The sequence below is a fragment of the Pinus tabuliformis genome, chromosome 3_2, assembly GCF_031772625.1.
Source record: "Pinus tabuliformis cultivar Carrire ecotype Pingquan chromosome 3_2, CPIR1, whole genome shotgun sequence".
Classification (NCBI taxonomy): domain Eukaryota; kingdom Viridiplantae; phylum Streptophyta; class Pinopsida; order Pinales; family Pinaceae; genus Pinus; species Pinus tabuliformis.
In genome coordinates, this window is record NC_142302.1 from 1253201675 (window position 1) to 1253222755 (window position 21081).

Here is a 21081-nt window from a genome sequence, read left to right on the forward strand (position 1 = left end):
GACTTGGACAACATTTTCTGCACCCACCTCCAAAATAAACACATCCAGCAAATCACATAAAGTTTTTGCATCTTTGATTTGATGAGTTGCATCAACAGATTTGATAAACATAGTCCCCAAGGGACAACTAACCAAGAAGTTTATAAGGGTTCTCCCCTTTTGGTCAGTCCAACCATCTGACATAACAGTGCATCCTGTTTGTGCCCATGATGCCCTAAAATCCTCCAATCTTTGGGTGCAGTCACGCTTTTCATCTTGAAGAAGCCGGCCTCTGAAATCATGAAGAGAAGGGAGTTTGTACCCCGGGCCAACACTGGCAATAGCATCAACAGTAGGTTGGAAAAATGGATTATTCCTTATAATGCTGAAAGGAATATCACTCCAGAGGAGAAATTTTGTCATCAACTTGTCAGCTTTTTCTTTTTCAGTTCTTTTTAGCATTGAACCAATAGTTGGTTGTGAACCAGGTGTGGTTCGAGGAACAAAATATGATGATGCAGCTACCAGATTGACTGACGCTGCAGTAGAACCTGTGCCACTTGGCCCACTTCCTTCAGCTGACCTTTTTAGTTGCCTTTTGAGTTCTTCTTTGGCGTCTCTAGTGTGCTCTAATTCTCCCAATGCTCTCATGGCTTTTTGGATAATTTCAGCATTTGTCTTTAGACAGGGCCCCACATCACGTCCAGGGATTTGTGCAAGGTGGAACTTCAACCTGTACACCCCCCCGAATATTTCCTTTCCACACAACTTGCAATACAAGTTTTGTCTATCATTCGGAGTTTTAGGGTCACCATATTCCCAGAAAGGATCCAATTTCCTTGGCATGTTTGTTTTTGAATTTTGAATTTGCAAACCTATGGAAAAATAAGGATTAGGAAATAGGAATTTAGGATTACATAAATGATAATAGTAAATACAAATTACAATTTAGCATTTGCAAAATTACAAGCTAATTATTTCCAAAATCCCAATTTCTAAACCCAAGTTACCCAACCAAATGCCAAAAAACAATGAAAAATAAAAAAAAATAAACAATGTTTAAAGAAAATGAGAAAATAAAAATAAAAAATTGGTTCTCATAGTCATAACAAATAACCCATCCCAAATCAATGAAAAATTTCCAAAAATTCTTTAAAAACAATGAAAAACAAAGTTTTTATAGAACCAAAACAAAAAAAAATTAATCTACATACCTGGTTTATGGACAAATTGGTGATCTTGGCTTGGATTCCTCCTAAAATCACTTCGATTCGCTCCCACAACCGGCGGCAACCCTCTCCCTCACTTCTTCTCCTCCTCCTCCGCGCAGACTGCTGAATGAATTAAAAAAAAATCGATTTTCCCATATAAAACCCCGCTGCCCGCGCCCTCCACGATTTTTATTGAAAAAATCGCGATTTTTTCGAAAAAAATCGTTATAAAAAAAGTGGCGATTTTTATGTAAAAAATCGCGATTTGAATCGGCTAAATGAAAAAATCACGCTTTTACGATAAAATCGCGATTTTATCGCGATTTTAACAACACTGATAAAAAGCATAAAAACATAGATGAACCATATAACATGAATCAGCTAGAAGTTATAATCTTCATCAGCCACGTCCACAAGTTAGTAACATGCAACATATTGAGTCTCATGATTCATCAATATTAAAGTTTCAAGCTTTCAAAATTCAATATATAACATTTACCATCATTGATCACCAAAGTTGTAGCTGTAAGCTAAGTGTAACCATTACAACAAAGAATATCTAACATGAAATGAAGCAACTTTCAACTTTCATGAAGCATCATATTTATAATTCATTACCAATGAGTTATAATTGCCAACTTCAAACTTCAAACTTAAATTGTCATATATTGTTTACAAAAAATATCATAATAAATATGAAAGAGTCAATAGTTATAAACACTACTAGAAACTAGAAAAGACAAGTAAAATCTATTATCTATTTCCAATGCTTGGGCCTCTTGCCGCCATGAGAAATGCCTAATTTTTGAATCTTGTTGGAAAATCAAGATCTTTGTGATTAATATCACCTTCTAAGCATTGATATCCAAAGGTATCTTTTTCATTACCTCTGGATCTGTATAGGGATATTTTTCATTAATATCACCCTCTAAGCATTAACATAAGATAGAAAAAACATAGCATGTCAAGTCAAGATTTAGTTTGAGTGATGGGTACATTTTTAGTAGGGTCATGATAGAGGAGTTCGACAACTTATGTCACTAACATCAAGGTACATAGAGGGATTGGCGCTCTTGATTAAATACGAGTTCCGTACCTTAATACATGACAAAATCCAATGGAAACATTGCAATCCCCCCAATCGTGAAAAATTGATAAGTCTGCTAGATTTTGAATGAGATATAAAATTCTACTTTCTCCATATGAAATCCAATGAGGTTGGAACCACTCTCAAACATCCTGAGTCATTTCATGGTAATGTTAAAAATTTAAGTAAAAGATCATGAATCGCATATCAATACTAGGGCCATAGGCTTGATCATTACGTTGCCCCACTCAAAAATTATTTCTTTCTTTGAAAAGAAATTGCATTTGGAATGTTATTGCAAAAAAAATTGCAAAAAGGGCTAGGGAGCGAAAATTTCATTCCCAGGCTTGCTCCTGACATTATTGTACTTGTGGGAGCGAATTCAGGAGCATGCTCTCGGGTTCGCTCCCACAGGGAGCGCGCTTCGGGAGCAGGTTCGAGGGGGGAGAGCCACTCCCCCGCAACCTTGCTCAGAAGGTTTATGTAGAGATTATTAACATGTATTATCATCACCATTCATTCCACTTAAAAGAGTACCATTGCTTGAATTATACCTGAAGTAAATCTTCCAAGTGCAAATTTAATATGATCAAGACAATTCCATAATGTTCAATAATACAACACCATGATTCAATTATGTCAAAATTTTATGTAGCAAGTTCACGCCAAGAAATTATTGTATCATTTGCTTCATTACTTATTTCAAATAGAAGCAAGTCACCAACAAATTACTCTAATAGATCCTTTAACCATTTCAGAATTGTGTGAATTGAATGCAATTTTCAAAAACACTCTTTCAAAATTAAATGTGGTCAAATCATTCATAAAGTTTCCATATGCATCGCCAATAAATTTGCTCCAAAAAATCCTTTGACCATGCAAAATTTAGTGTGAATGAAACATTTTATAACATATCATCATAAATCAATTTGCGTGAAAATAAAAAGGTCACTTCATGTATTTAAAAGTATAATGATGTATTTATCTCATGAGGTTATTAAGATCAAAATTTACCCATTTCCATGTTCCATAGTGCAAATCATGATCATTGTTTAAGATCCAAATAAAAGAAAAAATCCCTTTAGTAGATTTATGCAATTTTCATTTATTCAACTCAACCATGAACATAAATATTCATGCAACATCTAGCTGACATATCAAACATTCATGTAATAGTGACCTTCCGTAAGTATTTAGGGCTAGATACATATTTTGACAAATTGAAATAATTTTTGCTTAGCCCAAAAATAATAGATTTTCAAAATGCAACACGCCAATTAGCAATCATGTTAAGAGAATAAAATGTATTAGAGCCATAAATTTATATCTGGAGTGGAAATTTTCAGGAGGTATCCTAATAATGACATTAATATGTTATGAACAACATTTATGTAAAAGTAATAAGTATAGATAATAAATAATAATCATAATAATATGTAATTAAATAATAATTAGTTAAACAAAGAGGCATGTCTCTACAGACATGACTTTTCGTGAAAGGGTACTTCCTGGCTATATATACAGGACCCTCATTCCCAATTGTATCATCATTCTCATTCATAAATTTTTAATATATATTCTTGTATCCTAAATGGAGATCTACATATTCCAAGTCTTTTGGAGTATTTAACTTGGAGAACGAACTTTGTTCGTTCCATTTGCTATCAGAGCAATCCTTTTAGTATACGAACTTTGTTCGTTACATTGGTATCAGAGCCAGGTTCGATCCTCAGGCCGCTTCACCGCTGCTCAAAGCTAGTCTGATCCACCCTTGATTTGCTATCAGAGCAATCCTTTGAGTATACGAACTTTGTTCGCTACATTGGTATCAGAGCCAGGTTCGATCCTCAGGCCGCTTCACCGTTGCTCAAAGCTAGTCTGATCCACCCTTGGCCATCAACTCTTCGTCAACCTTGTTTTCGTCATAATCGAAGTGTTTCGTTGCACGAGTTGGAGTTTCTCCATTTTCGGTCAGTTCCTTGGCCACTTAAAAAAAAGAGTTAAAAGAAAGAATTGGAAAAAAATGATAAAAGGAAAGAGTTATATATATATATATATATATAACAAAATAAAATATTCTGATGTAAATTTTGAAGGAGAACATTCATATATATATAAAAAGGCTCTACATTATTGATAAAAAGTGCATGATAAAGTCAAAAGGGAATCTTTCCAAATATCTTTAAAACTATACGTAAGAAGAGGAAGAGTAGATAATATTATCTTGATTCTTCATTAAGTGGTTTACAAGCTCGTGGTATTAGCAACCCATGGTATTTTCAAGGTAAAAGAAGAACAAAAGGAATACAAAATCTCTTTATGTGAATGGTAACTTTTACTTTTACGTCGAAAAAATTAACCGAGTCAAAAACATAAGTGGACATATATTTTATATTATACCCCAAAGAGATGAATAGCCACATTTCACTAGGTTTGTAACTTTTCAAAAAGAAAAAGAAAAGGTTATAAATAAAAGATATATAAAGAGAAGTTTTATATTATAAAGAGGTATTTTAAAGAAAAGTTGAAGTCATAAAATTATTGAAAATATATATAAGTACAAAGTGGGTATTATTATAGAAGGTTACTTAAAAAGTATATAAAGGGTTAAGTAACCAATTTTATAAGATAAAGTATTCAAAGTAATTCTATGCAAGTATAAAGTAGAGATATTAAAAGCGATAGTTTGAAGGAATAATCTAGTTCGAAGGGGTATAAAAGGAATAATAAAATTATTTAAAAATAAGGATATTAAACTTGGGAAGTTAGGGGATCATTTAATAAAAGATACAAGGCAACTTAAATTCATCTTGACAAGCAAAATGGCATCTAATTCGGAAATAAAGGAAGGAATATTTCCAGAAACCTTACTTGGTTATGCTAAAGTACTATTTAAAATTAAAGGAACTCTCGCAGGAAAAGATGTCACTATTGCTATCTCACCCACCGAAGATAAAAATTATACCACCGAAGATAGAAAATATATAACGCCTAAAATCACAAACCAATTAGTAGTTCCAGAGTCAAATATAATAAAAAAATTAGACTGTTTAAAAAAAAAAATGAAATAATTGATTTACAGTTAAGCATTGGCAAGTATACATTTATATTGCAATTCTCTGTTCAATCCCTATGGAATGGCCAAAGTGACATTATTCTAGGATCACCATGGATGGAAACCCTAGGTTCCTTCATCCTGAATACGAAAAATAATTTTTTTGACATTTTCATACAAAAAGAAAAGAATAACACTTCAAGATGTTATATTGAAGCCAAATTCAGTAACGCCAGACGACATACGATATTTCAAAAGTAAATTTTCAAGAAGGTAAAAAAGTTCTATAAAATATGCAAGGTGAAGTTGACAAGATCGCTACTGATAAAAATGAAGAAGTTTCTCGGCTTAAAAACCATAGTGAAAAATTACTGACGCAAATTAAGAAGCTTAAGAAGGATAAGACGTCATTAGAAAACAAGGTACACCAATTGATCGAGAAGGAAGCATCAAATGTAGAAATTCAAGTTGACGAAAAAACAACAGATACCGATCCAGTGAATGTCACAACTCAGGAAGAAGATAAGCAAGTTGAAGAAAATACAAACTTACATGTTATAGTTCAGACAATGAACATCCCAAGTGAATGTTTCGTAACCAACTCAACAACATCTTCACCAGAAGAAAATAAAAAAATTGCCACACGCCCAATAGGGGAAGATCAAACCAAAAAAGTTCCATATCGACATCCGAATCACGAGAGTAGACAACTCAATCAAGCTACGTATATGTACCATTCAAAACAGAAACAACAAGCTGATGTTCCGAAGAATATTGAAATAACCTCAATCCAGTCCTATGATGACAGTTCGTTACAAATTTCCAGTGATTAGAATATTCCACAAAAGATTAATTTAGTATGGTCAGATCCTTCCTCCGTGCGAAAATTTTATATGTCACTCCAACGATTATATCAACTTGTATCAACAAAGATGATTGTTCCGAGACAAGAAGACATTCGTAGCAAAAAAAGAGATCAAGTCCTTTCATCAACAAGCTTTGACGACAAAGCTTTTTGAAGGGGAAGACAATGTTATGAACATAATTTATGTAAAAGTAATAAGTATAGATAATAAATAATAATCATAATAATATGTAATTAAATAATATTTAGTTAAACAAAGAGGCATGCCTTTACAGACATGACTCTTCGTGAAAGGGTACTTCCTGGCTATATATACAGGGCCCTTATTCCCAATTGTATCATCATTCTCATTCATACATTAATATATATTCTTGTATCCTAAATGGAGATCTACATATTTCGAGTCTTCTGGAGTATTTAACTTGGAGAACGAACTTTGTTCATTCCATTTGGTATTAGAGCATTCCTCTGAGTATACAAACTTTGTTCGTTACATAATGTCAGCGATAAAACCCGAAAATGTGGTTCATCATTTAAAATCATTCAATATTGTTACCATGCGTCAATTGGAGCTGGAAACAAGAAATGAAATGTCAATTTTTAACCCTTTTAAAACAATCCTTTAAACAGTTCTTTGTGAATATGGAAATACCAATAAAATAAAGAACATGTCATTCACTACATGCATATTGGGTTCATTTTTAGAATTGGGAAACAGAGAGATAGGTCGTTACCACAGATTTAGATCCTAGATATGCAACGTCAGTTTGAGCTACCAAATTTTTTTAATTGAAGAAAACCTTAACTAAAATCATTCTGGTCGAAGTTTGTTGCCCAGAGGGTTTGAAACACAACCTTTAATTAAATTTCTATACGCAGTTCACAGAGAATCTAAAAATTCATTTGCCCAAAGAAAATGTCGTGCATGATTTTTATTTTATTTTATTTTTTAAATAAAACCTAATTTAAATGAAAATTAAAGGATTTCAACCTTTAAATAGAAATTTAAATATAACTAAAGTAAAATAAATAATTCTAGATATGAAAAATACTCTAAAAGAATCAAGTTTAGATCTAAAATAACTCTAATCAAAATTTTGATGTAGATTAAGACTTCTGTCAAATTGTGTGTTATTAGTTTTATTTAATTATTATTATTATTATTATTATTTTTAATTTAAATAGAGAAATATTGAAATCGTATAGCAAATAAAATGAGAAATTTGCATACTAGATCAAGGAGATATTGATCAAAATTGTTTGCCAAGATCACTATTTTCCCCTTTGTACTCTGCCTATGATGGTGTTGTGAATTCATTCCACTCGCAATATAGAAGAAAAATTATGTACTTGCAAAACACAACAAAATCACTACCTTTCAACGGGTTTAAATCCAGAACAGTAATTCAACCATATCAGAAATACCAGTTGTATATGAGAACAAATAACAAGAAATTTCTGAAATGATTCCTTTTAAATATTTGTATGATGCAACTCATAAAATTGCACCTGCAAAATGCTTATACTGACTACTCCGCTTGAAAAATAAATTGTCCTACAATATCTTGATAATAAAAAGGAAAAAAAAATACTAAGGGAAAATTTTAATCACTAACAATTTTTTTATTTTTATTTTTATTTTTGTTTCTCTCCAAAAATCTCCTAAATGAGGTAGAGTGCCTTCCTTTTTTAGATTAAGGAGGTCCCTAATCCAGCAATTACAATTCCATGGGTTTCCGAATACTATGGGAGAGTACCAGTGGTAACTAGAGTTTGTCCACATTTATGTGGTCAAAGATAAAGTAATAATGAAATATTTCCCCTTTTCTAGAAGATCAATTTAACTAATAAAACTATCAAAGCGCTTTTAAAACCTCTAGAATTCTAATAAATATAGTTGTGGTCAAAGATAAAGTAATAATGAAATATTTCCCCTTTTATAGAAGATCAATTTAAATAATAAAGCGATCAAAGCACTTTTGAAACTTCTAGAATTCTAATAAATAGAGTTAGTTGTGTTCATTTGACCAACTAGTTCTTTTACATCAAATTTTCTTCCGTTTTTTTTCTTTTCTTTGCACATGGCTGGTTAAAATTTCTCATGTATATGCTAGCAAAATTTTATAGATTATAAATAATGCCGATGTAGACCATTGAAGATGATGGAGCACCATGTAGTTGCTCACGTTGGTTGATAAGATGGACAATGCCTAGTTCCACACCTTCAACAACACATCCAGCTTCAACTCGTGGTTATACATCAACATAGATAAGACAAACATAGATCTATTTTAAATACAGATCTAACATGAACCGAGAGGGATCTAATTTCTTCACGTGCAAATTTTTTTATGAGCAGATATTATTTAAATGTTTTGTATATTATTATTATTATTTTTTTTTAATTTTTGTTTTGGTTGACATGAGCAAAGTTTCAACTTTGATGATGGACGGACAGCGTTACACATCAAACTGGGTTGTAGAATTAGCCTCTCGGCTCAATAAATTAATCACAAGTGACTTAGCCTGTGTTACCAATTTACTCAAAGAACTAACCAAGGGGACAACCTTACTTTTGTTACATGTCTTTGGGCTAAAACACAAAGTATTTCCTAAGCCTCCTAAGTTCAAATAGGTGGATAACATCATTGTTTTTCATGACGGGGACATAAGAATAACCTATGGATTAATTTCCAAAGTCATAAAAACTGTTGAGGGTATAATTCTGGTCCAACTAGCCGATTAAACCTTAGCTAGAAGTCTTTTTTATTTGAAAAACCTTGTGAGAGGGAGCTTTTGCTACTTCGGCCTACACACACTTCCCCTTCTTTTATTTTTTTATTTTTATTTTCATTTTGTTTTTTCTAATTTCTCTTTTTTTGGATAGTCATTCTGCTCTTAGGACATTTGAAGGGGGTGGTGGGGCATGGAAGGGCATGATGAAGTAGTTTCTTGTCTTGAGTTTATTTTGCTCCCCACCTCTTTGGCCCTTTATTTGGCTTGATTTGATGTTTGAGGCTTGCATTTTTATTTTTTTTCTTGATGACCCTCTATAGATGATTTTTTCTGAGTTAACAACAGGTTATGGGGATTTTGTCTCTTATGGATGGAATGGAAAATGAAAAGTGTTAAGTATGGAAAGGATATGTTCACACTACCCAACTTGATTCCCCAGTAGTACCTAGTGGTCTAGCTTAATGGCACACTTATCCAAAAGTAATTATGTCCCAGTGGTTAGAAGTAGTAACATGGTAACATCCTTACTAAGTTAAAAGTGATAAAGAATCCATCTAATGCTGACATCTATACAACAAGATGAAACCTTAGCGTCATTTTCAGATGAGGAGATTAAGCAATGAAACCATACCAACCACTAATCAAAACAGCATGAAATATCATCTAGCACATCTGAGATCAGGGGCATGGGGAAATGATACACCACTGTGAATGACTGATGAGCACAGGAATGTAACTGATGAGTAGAGAATAGTAGGTTTAGGATGATAAGAAAATCTTGTTCAAGCAGCAACAAGTCACACCAACTAAGTGTCTCTATGGGAGTTTCCTGAAGGGCAACAATGTGCATCTCTGAGTGGGCAGGAGATAAGAGCAGATTGTGAGCAGATTGTTTTGTGCAGGATAACATTACCTCTCGTCATGCTTCGTGGTATTATTCTCACTGTAATCAGGCATTGTCTTTAAATATTCTTTTGTCACGAAACAATAATAAAATGTTAAAGTGTTATAATAAATAAGAGGGTTCACATGCACCCATTGCTCAACTGAAATGTTTGGAGCAGTCGAAAAGATTGATGGCTTGAAAATATGAATCTGAATCTGTTTAATGTAGTTCAGAGTAGTTTACTTTCAAGTTGGTAAGGACAACAAGTCTTCCAGAGGTTAAAATCAATGTCACATGGTTCAGGTTCGACAATGATTAGTTTCAGTTTGAGTTCAAATTTTTTGATGAGGTTCGCCATGAGGTTCGTCTCTCTATATATATATATAATGAATTATAAGATAAAATAGTAAGAAATCAATATCAGTAAACATAAAAAATTCTATCACAGACATGGAAACTGAAAGATAAATTACAAGCTTGACTTGTGAGTTGTGTCATGAAGTTGTGAGTTTTGATCTATGGACTTGGTCAATGGCTATTGGCTATGAGGTTCACCGAACCTCAAATTTTTTTAAAGGTTCGCCAAAATTCGAACCTCAAGGTTAAAGTTCGACAAACCTTGTGACATAGGTTAAAATATGCACGATAATGTCAATTAACTATTTTAATTCATTAATATAATAATTGACAGATGCAAGCGAATATGCTACAGTTCTTGTTAGTTGAAATTCATCAATCAAGTAAAATCTTTCTAAAACTTGTTACAAATTGAGAATATTCTATTCTAACTATATTTGCTTCTTGTAAATATGTGAATTGGAATATGATCTGTTAGATGTTTTTCATAGTGTGCCTGAGAAGACAAGGGAATAAATAGAAGACATTATTAAATTATTGTAATCTAATAAAAAGCAAAGGAATAAAAGATGATAAAGGACGTAGGAGCTGAAACTAGAGAGAGAGAAACCTATCCATTTTGAAATGTCTATTTGCTTTTCATTTTATGGGAATATTTGTTTATACTTTATATATGTATATAAAATATATTATTTCATTCATCTTTCATGAAAAATTAAAGAACTGCTACATATTTCTTTTTGCAGGTCATCTATTTTATGTTGATTCATTTCAGATGATTATTTCATTCAGTATGTTATTGCTTGACACGAGTTGATATTCCTCTCCTTTTGGTGGCACCATGTATCGTTTATAAATCCATGCAGTCTATCCATTTCAAGATTTTGAATTTTTTTTTTGTATGTAGGCTCCTGAGTTGCATTTGGAAGTCCATAAACAAATCTTGAATCCACAGTCTGTTGCTGCTGGTTCCTCAACTGTATCAAATTTGAAGGTACTTTATAAACATTCATTATTTTCTCCAACTGAATTGAATTGAATGATTCTGTTGAACGCTTGAAGCAATATTAATCATATTTATTTTAATTAGATCCAGTCATTAGGTTGAGGATTTTTGGATAACTAAAATTATAATTCCAAAATATTCTGAAAATGATCTCCATTATGTTTCTTTGAAACAGTAATGGTGCAGCTACTGCTTTTACTGTGTGCGTCAGTGGTAAAATTGCCTAAGATGTTCTTAGCAGTGAAGTGTGTTTTTACAACACCAATAAACCAACGCTAAACTAGGGTCTTCTTAGGAAACAAAAACCTGGTGAAACAATCTTCAAAGAATGTTGGTCGTTGGTCAAATCTTAGGGAACAACATAAATATTGGAATTGAACCATTGCATCATCAATGCAATTGGCAACAGATCATGTAATTGTCTTTGCAGTTAAAGCCTACAAATTGGAATCATTCTAGAAATATTAGAAGTGCTATAAATCAAAGTTGTGATCCTATGAGCACACAAAGATGAGAAGACACCGTTAGACAAAAGTAATTTGAAATGGAGTTAGAGGAGGAAGTGTTCAGCTAAATTTAGAGGTGCACTAAAGTTGGCAGAGGACTCACTGGTGGGCCAAAATTGCAATTTTACTCTTTCTCATTATTTTTTTTGAATGGTGTTGTCATTGATGCCAATGTTGGTCCTTGAACGCTTTTACTGTATGTCCGTAGATCACATTGATTGGAAGCATCAATGGATATGATGTCCTGGAAGCCCTAATGCTTGATCTTATTGCCCCGCACTTGTTGAAGAATTTGAGGATGAAGAATAGTGAATTCGCTCTCAAGACCATCTTCATTTGATTCTCCTCCTCGTGTCGATTCCAATGGTAGGTGGCACACCACATAACTCCTCACAGTTGAGGAGATATGGCTGTTCAAAATTGAAGCCCCGGGGTTTGGACAAGAAGCCCCAAAAGGAAATGCTAAAGGCAGATTATTGATGGATTAAATAACAACTTTTTATTTTTCAAAATATTGAATAATTTATGGTGGATTTATTACCCCTTCAAATGAGGACTATCCTAGCCCAATTCGGCTTGAAGAGAAGGCTTGATTAAGTCAGCTTTAATGGGTATTTGGTTTTGGCACCAAAATTCAAAATTGAGAATTTGTAAGGTTGGCTCCCCCCCTTGAACAGGATGCTTTGCCCCCTTTGGAAGTCTCTTTATCCAATATAAATACATGGCTCATCTGCCCTAAAAAATGAAACAATAAAATGCTGATGTTTTGTGAATCTTTTGCAGCCCTGTGTAGTCATGCCCAACTGAGGAGGTCGAGTTTGGAGAAATTTTTTTGGGATTTTTTTTGTCTTTTGGCTTTGGTTTCTCGTGGGTTTTTCTATGGCAACATTGCTTTGAAGTTTGGTATATATGGCATTTTTGGCCCTCAAAGGACTAACATTTGAGGCTTGTTTTAGTGGATTATTAGCCACCTCGTGTTAGTTTTTGGTAGCATCGAAAGTGCTCTAGCCTTGAAAATTGGTGGAGAGGCTAAGGCACATGAGTTCTAAAGAACCCAAAAACCGTTTGGTGAAATTCCACCTGGAATGTATTTTATTAAAATAATTAATATTTTTAATGGGGTTTCTAAGCCTAAACTCAAGAAAATTAAAATATTAATGGGTATTAATCAAAATATGGGTGAGAATGATCTAGAAGGCGGATAAAGTCATGTTTTAATCTTAGCCGTTGATTAGAGACTTAATCTCGGCCGTTGAAGTCTCAACATGAAACATATAAGGAGGCTTGGGGTTCAGTGAGAGACACACAAAGAGATTGAGGAAATCGATTTTCTGAGGTGAGAAGTTTTCAGGAGGAAAATCGATTGGGAAGATCTTGCAGCAGAGGGGTAGCGAGATTCCGGGAGAAGAACTTTCCGGAGAATACAAGGCAGAGAAAGGACAAAAGATGTCCAGAGGAGGGCTGACGCTGGCTTACGTAGTGCTGATGTAGAGGCAACACAATCAGTGAGGGGAAGTCGAAATTTCGTAGAGGGAATTCGAAGTTTAGGAGCCAGAAGCTAGGGTGTGAAACTGGAGGCAAGAAAGTCGAATTCTCAGCTAGTAGAAGATCCAGAGCAGAGAGGCAGTGTAATACCCAGGAGGGGTGACGCAGAAGCTGCCAAAGGTGACGCAATTTGACGTAGAGGCCATTAGAAGGTGACATAGAGCCTCCCAAAGCTGAGGATCTGTCAGTGATTCTCCTGTGGCAGGGTGAGATTATTTTGTCTGGGGACTATTTTGTCCAAAAATAACTGTGTCCTATGTATCTTGTTCTTTGCTTAGTTTCCTTGTTTCATGCAAATCAAATTTAAGTAGTGTAGGCTGCTGAAGTAATTTACATCAGTATTTAGAGAATAATTTGATCATGTATATTAAAATCAAGTAGGTGAAGTAGATTCAGATTTGTTGTAGCAGGGGTTCCTTGAGGATTAGGAATTTTCACATGGTATTAGAGCATTGATTTTGAAACAGGAAGAGCAGATCCAATGCAGAGAGGCCAATAGCTGCATTTGACAGCAATTCGAATCCCCTTGAAGGGATTGCACAGTCCTTGCCGGGAAGCAAAGATTCTGAGGAAATCTCTCTCTGAGAGAGTCGACAGAGAGGTACGATTTCCAGTTCGTGAATTTGCAGAGGCAGAGGGAGTGACGCAAAGCCTCAACACAGTGCTTGAATGGCGCAGTTTTTGCCAGGGTAGAAATCCGCTGGAAAAGAGCAAAGACACATTGAAGGGGAATTTTCTCCTCAGAGTACTTTTTGCCAGAAAGTTCGAATTTCTCACTTGCTGAGCAGTGACTAGAGGAGTCAGTTCGATAGTTGGGTAACATGACATCGCATGGGCTCAGAGATCAGGATAGGTTGGAAGGTGCTTCCAACTATTGTTAATCTAGGTTGTCATTGATGTTAATAGTTGATCATTGATATAGCAATGGCTGGATGACAAATATTCTTCAAGATGCCAGAAGAGGACTACACTTGGAAGATTACCTATATGACATAAACATGATGACATGCCCTACCTCCAATGATGATTTTGTGAAAATTATATCACTGCAACAACTGATTTATTTTACCTACTTATTTCCCGATAAGTTATTTATGAAAATCCTTCAGTAAACATTAAAATAAATTCTGCTGCATATATCACATCATAATACAGAAACAAACACATGCACAAGAATTAACACATCGCCACAAATAGTTTGGACAATCAGTCCCCAGAAAAAACCCAATGTGGGAAAATCGGTGCAGCGAGGGAGGATTTTATTATTAAGCAATTCTTTAGTACAACTAGGTGCCAAACTGGCTTACCCAATAGAGAGAAAACTCTTCAGCACTTCCCCCAGTCTCAGCGTTAGCCTAGATGACCTCTGCATTGCTCCCAGAGCCTCTGCGTTAGCCCTGCCTCTCTGCGTCAACACTGGGCCTCTTTGCGTCACCCACACAGACCCTCCAGTGACTCTGCAGTCTGCAGCATCTGCGTCTGCCTCCCCAACCTTTGCGTTGTTCCTCTGGTGCTGTTCCCAAATCTCCGTTCCGTACTTGTTGCCTCTGCCTGTTCTCCAGACCACTAGTTCGAATTTCTTAGCTAACCCCGCTCTAGAAATCGAACTGACTGGTCTCCCTCAGTGCGTTCTCCAACTGACCCTCAAGCCTCTTCTTATACTTTTCCTGTTGGTTCTCCAACGGCCAAGATTAAATCTCTAATCAATGGCTAAGATTAGATTTGTCTTGATCCATGACTTTTGGAACCTTCTAACCCAGTTTTATATTAATACCCATTAATATTTTATTTTTCCTAAGTTTAGACTTAGGAACTCCATTAAAAATATTAATTATTTTAATATCTCCCAAATCGGTTAGAATTTGCCCAAACCATTTTGGGGTCTTGGAGATCTCATGTGCTTTAGCCTCTCCACCAATTTTCATGGCTAGAGCACATCCGATGCTACCCCAAATCAACACTCCCTCTTAGCGAGGACTGTGCTCTAGTAATACTCCACACTGAGCATTACTTTGATCATACGGCATCAGTACCTGTGTTGATGCTAAGCCTCCTTGCTCAACATCCTCTGCACTGTTGCATCCTGTACTGCTGCCCATGGCTCTATCACTACCACTGCTACATCTGTATTGCAGCTCCCTTTGCATCCGTGCTGCTGTTGGTCCATCTTCCCAACACTGCATCTGCATTGCAAACTCCTTCTCATCATGTTGCATCGTGCTACTGCTGACTGCTATTGCACTGCAACATCATACCCATTTCTGCTACTGAAATGGATTCTTTATCATCCCCATCTTCTCCCTGAAATAATCAAACTTGGTTCTTCCAAGGGCCTTGGTAAGGATGTTTGCCACCTGTTCTCTTGTAGGAGTGTAGCTCAACTGTACAGCTCCTCATTGGACACAATCTTTGACAAAGTGACACCAGATATCAATATGCTTTGACCAATCGTGAAACACTAGATTCTCAGAGAGCTTGATGCAACTCTGATTATCACACATGATCTTGGTCGCCTCCATCTTTCTTCTGAATAGGTTCACAAGCAGTTTTCTGAGCCATATGGCCTCGCACAAAGCTGTGCTTACGGCCATGTATTCTGCCTCAGCTGAGCTCAAAGCCACAGATTTCTGTTTCCTACTGCACCGAGAGGTCATTCCTAATCCAATGTTGAAACAATACCCAAAGGTACTTTTCCGATCCACTGAACTTCCAGCCCAATCTGCATCAATAAACCCACTCAATCTGATATCCTTACCCCTGGTGTACAAGAGTCCATAATCGACAGTTCCTTGTAAATACTTGAGAACCTGTTTGGCTGTTGCCCAGTGCGCCCTCTTCGGCTCCACCATGAACTGACTGAGGGTGTTGACAGCGTAGCAAATGTCTGGCTTGGTATTGACCAGATACATCAGGGACCCTATGAGCTACCTGTATAAGGTGGGATCAACATCTTTGTCTTCTGATGCATCAATCTTCTTCCAGTTGGTTATCATTGGAGTAGCCATGGGTCTACAGTCCTCCATCCTGAATCTCTTTAGGATTTCTGTAGCATATCTCCCTTGCCCAAGGAAGATCTCCCCCTTTTGCTGCCAAACTTCCAACCCCAGGAAATAATGCATTCGTCCCAAATCCTTCATGTCGAACTCCATGGCTAGATTCTTCTTGCAGTCCCCTATGAGCCTGGATGATCCTGTCAGGAAGAGATCATCCACATATAATACTAAGATTAGAGGCTCATTCTCTACAACCAGATAGTAGAGATTTGGATCTGCGTCACTCTTGACAAATCCCATTTCCTGCAAGTAGCCATCGATTCGCCCATACCACGCTCTAGGTGTTTGTTTCAGTCCATACAAGGCTTTCTTCAATCTGCATACATGAGACTTCTTCTCATGTGTCTCAAAGCCCTCTGGTTGTTCAATGTATACCTCTTCTTCTATCACACCGTTCAGAAATGCCGTTTTGACATCCATCTGATGAATCTCCCACCCCATTTGTGTTGCAAGAGATATCATGGTTCTAATAGATGTATACCTGGCTACTGGGGTGAAGGTCTCTTCGTAGTCAATTCCTTCCTTCTGAGCATACCCCTTAGCCACAAACCTGGCTTTGTATTTCTCAACACTGCCGTCTGCAGCGTATTTGATCTTGTAGATCCATCTCGAACCTACCACTGATTTGTCTTGAGGCCTTGGTACTACCTCCCAGACATTGTTCACCATTATGGAGTTGTACTCCTCTACCATCACATGCAGCCAAACCTGATGTTGAGTTGCCTCCTGAAAACTGGCAAGCTCCCGTCCTGAGCTACTAATGCCTGATATCTGTTTGGCTGTTTTCGCTCGCTCTTATTGTTCCTTGGCGCACTGATGAACTCCTCTGCGTCTCGCAGAATCTGACGAAGTTTCCTGCTCGTTCTTCCTCTACTAGCAGGTGCTTCTGTTAGCTCCTCCTCATCCTATGATTCTTCCTGACCCGAGGAAGAATTCTTTTCTTCCGTTGGTTGAAGAGGTTTGACCAACAGTTCTTCTCTTAATTGCTCCTCGGAAGGCATTTCTCGAGATTTTCTGAAAGCCCTGTCTTCCATGAACTTCACATCTCGTGGAACTACCACCGTCCTGCTCCCGGGAAGATAGATTCTGTATGCCTTAGCGTTCTCGCTATATCCCACTAGATATCCTTTCTCTGCAGTTCGATCCAACTTCTTCCTCTTTTCCTTGGGTATGAGGCAATATGCTAAGCTCCCAAATATCCTGAAATGACTGTGAAGACTTTCTCTGGAGTAATCTTGCCCATTGCCCGATGAGGAGTTCTATTCTGAACATAGACTGCTGTGTTGCATGCTTCTGCCCACAAGAATTTTGGCATATCTTGATCATACATCATGGCCCTAACTGCTTCTACAATAGTCCTGCTCTTTCTTTCTGCTCCGGATGTACGGAGCTGTCCACTCTCTTTTGATGCCCTCCTTAGCGCAAAAATCAGTGAAGTCCTTATCGACATACTCTCCACCATTATCAGAGTGCAAAAATTTTATTTTCTTACTAGTCAGATTCTCCACCAGAGCCTTGAACTCTTTGAATCGACAAAAAAACTCGTCCTTGGTTTTTAGAAAATAAATCCAAGTTTTCCTTGAGTGGTTATCAATGAAGGTAAGGAAGTACTCGACACCACTAAGAGCTTTAGTGGACATGGGTCCGCAGATATCTGAGTGTATCAATCCTAGTACACTCTTGGCCTTGTTTTTACTTCTAGGAAATGTTGCCTTGGCATATTTTCCTAGAGCACATCCTCTGCATACATCATATCATTCCATACTAAGATCTGGAGCTCCTGTTACAGTGCTCCTGAGGATTCTCAGAGCCCCATGGTGCAAATGTCCCATTCTTCTGTGTCATAGTTCGTTCGTTTGAATCCTTGTCTCCATGACTGCCTATTAGTGCCATTGGTGATTCTAGTTATAGTTTGTACAATGTGTTACTTTTGATCTCAATCTGCACTTTCTTTTTCCAGCTTGGGTGTTCGACGTATACTTTCTCCTTGATGAAGAAAACTTCATAGCCTTTGTGTTGAATTTGCGACATGGAAAGTAAGTTCATCCCCAATCCTAGTACATGCAGCACATTGGTAGCACGGAATCGCTCTCCCATTTCTGTTTGAAAAACTATGGTACCACTCCCTACTGGAGTACATTTTGCCTTGTTCCCCATGGTGATTTGAAAGTTCATCTTCTCCTCTCGATAATCTGAGAAACATTCATGGATTCCCGTCATATGCCAAGAGGCCCCACTGTCTATATACCATACCTCTGATGATGCAGAGCTAGTCACAGAAGCCACTTCTTCTTCCAGCCCGGAAGCCAACATAGAGAAATCGAAATCACTTTCTCTTGTGCAATTTTTTGAAAATATGTGCTAGTCTCCTGACATAGATGCTTCTGCATCATGGTCTTGACCCATAATTGATTTTCCCTTCCTGTCTCTGATTACTTACTCTAATACCATGTGAAAATTCTATCACTGCAACAAATGATTTATTTTACCTACTTATTTCCCAATAAGTTATTTATGAAAATCCTTCAATAAACATTAAAATAATTTTTGCTGCAGATATCACATCATAATACAAAAACAAACAGATGAACAAGAATTAACACATCGACACAAATATTTTGGACAATAAGTCCCCGGAAAAACCCATTGTGGGAAAACTGGTGCAGCAAGGGAGGATTTTATTATTTAGCAATTCTTCAGTACAAATGGGTGCCAAACTGGCTTACCCAACAGAGAGAAAACTCTTCAGCACTTCCCCCAGTCTTAGCGTCAGCCTGGATGACCTCTGCGTTGCTCCCATACCCTCTGCGTCAGCCGTTGCCTCTTTGTGTCAGCACTGGGCCTCTCTGCGTCACCCACGCAGGCCTTCTAGTGACTGCGTAGTTTGCAGGCTCTGCGTCTGCTTGAGAGGCTCTGTGTTTGCCTCTCCAACCTCTGTGTTGTTCCCCTGGTGCTATTCCTGACTCTCCGTTCTGTACTTGTTGCCTCCCACTACTCTCTAGACCACTAGTTCGAATTTCTATACTTTTCCTGTTGGTCCGCCAACGACCGAGATTAAATCTCTAAGATTAGATTTGGCTTGATCCATGACTTTTGGAACCTTCTAACCCAATTTTATATTAATACACATTAATATTTTATTTTTCCTAAGTTTAGACTTAGGAACTCCATTAAAAATATTAATTATTTTAATATCTCCCAAACCGGTTAGAATTTGCCCAAATCATTTCTGGGTCTTGGAGATCTCACTTGCTTTAGCCTTTCCACCATTTTTCATGGCTAGAGCACATTCGATGCCACCCCAAATCAACAGATTTGATGATGACATGACAAACCTCCAATAATGTTGAAGGAGACAAGTTGATGAAGAAGGCAATCAAGGACATGATGGTGTCCCTACATTGAAGAAGTGTCAACCATGCACCATGATGAATGACCACACTTGGTGAAGACAAGATGATCACCTTGATGACTATACTTGATGAAGGACATGTCCTTACCTCACCTTGATGACCACACTTGATGATCCTAATGATGAAAGATTCCCTTGATGACATGAAGCCCATCCATGAAGAATTTCCATTGTCCTCTATTTTTTCTGCACCATCTATTGACCAGCCACATAAAAACATATTTCTCACTCTTTAGAGGCAGCATCTGAACATGATACCTATGCCATCTTTTAGAGCATATTTTTAGCTTTCTAATGAGCTATCACATGCCCGAAACTCCAAATATTCTAAGAGATATGAATTTTTAAAGATAAGGAAATTAATTCTGGTTATTGAGCTGACGTTACCTCCATAACTCATGCCGGCTTGCATGTGGACATGGCTATTCGTTGTGAGGATGAATAGGTATATATATAAGAGGTTAGACCTCTATTTTTGTCAAGAATTTTTGGTGAAGATCCTACAAGCGATACAGGAACCGAGTTCACATCTTGTGAACCATATAACAAGGGTTATACACCCGTGGAAGCTGCAGAAAAGGGGGCAAAATTGCGGATTCATGACAGAGATACTATAAAAGGGTGTCTAAGGGTTGATTGGACTGCGGGTTGGAGAATTGACAAGCTTCTTGTGAAAGGATGACTCTGCGTTGCTCCCAGACCCTTTGCGTCAGCCCCTACCTCTCTGTGTCAACACTGGGCCTCTCTGTGTCACCCACGCATGCCCTCCAGTGACTGCGCAGTCTGCAGGCTCTGCCTCTGCTTGAGAGGCTCTTCGTTTGCCTCTCCAACCTCTGCGCTGTTCCCTAGATGCTATTCCTGACTCTCCGTTCCGTACTTGTTGCCTCTTGTTACTCTCCGGAGTCCAGACCACTGGTTCGAATTTCCCAGCTAACCTCGCTTTAGAAATCGAACTGACTGGTCTCCCTCAGTGTGTTCTCCAATTGCCCTCAAGCCTCTTCTTATACTTTTCCTGTTGGTCCTCCAACGACCGAGATTAAATCTCTAAGATTAGATTTGGCTTGATCCATGACTTTTGAAACCTTCTAACCCAGTTTTATATTAATACCCATTAATATTTTTTTTTCCTAAGTTTAGACTTAGGAACTCCATTAAAAATATTAATTATTTTAATATCTCCCAAACTGGTTAGAATTTGCCCAAACCATTTCTGGGTCTTGGAGATCTCACTTGCTTTAGACTCTCCACCAATTTTCATGGCTAGAGCACATCCAATGCCACCCCAAATCAACAGATTTGATGATGACATGACAAACCTCCAATAATGTTGAAGGAGACAAAGTGATGAAGGCGACAATCGAGGACATGATGGTGTCCCTACAT

The 21081-nt window shown here is 37.0% G+C and overlaps 1 protein-coding gene across 1 annotated transcript in view; it reads left to right on the forward strand.

The window, feature by feature from the left end:
• The window catches only part of LOC149185283 (mitochondrial import receptor subunit TOM20-like), a 226962-nt gene that overhangs the window by 126970 nt on the left and 78911 nt on the right, over positions 1–21081 (forward strand). Inside the window, exon 4 of the mRNA XM_089417875.1 lies at positions 11084–11170. Coding sequence (XP_089274001.1) covers positions 11084–11170 — 87 coding nt within the window. The remainder of the gene's footprint in view (positions 1–11083; positions 11171–21081) is intronic.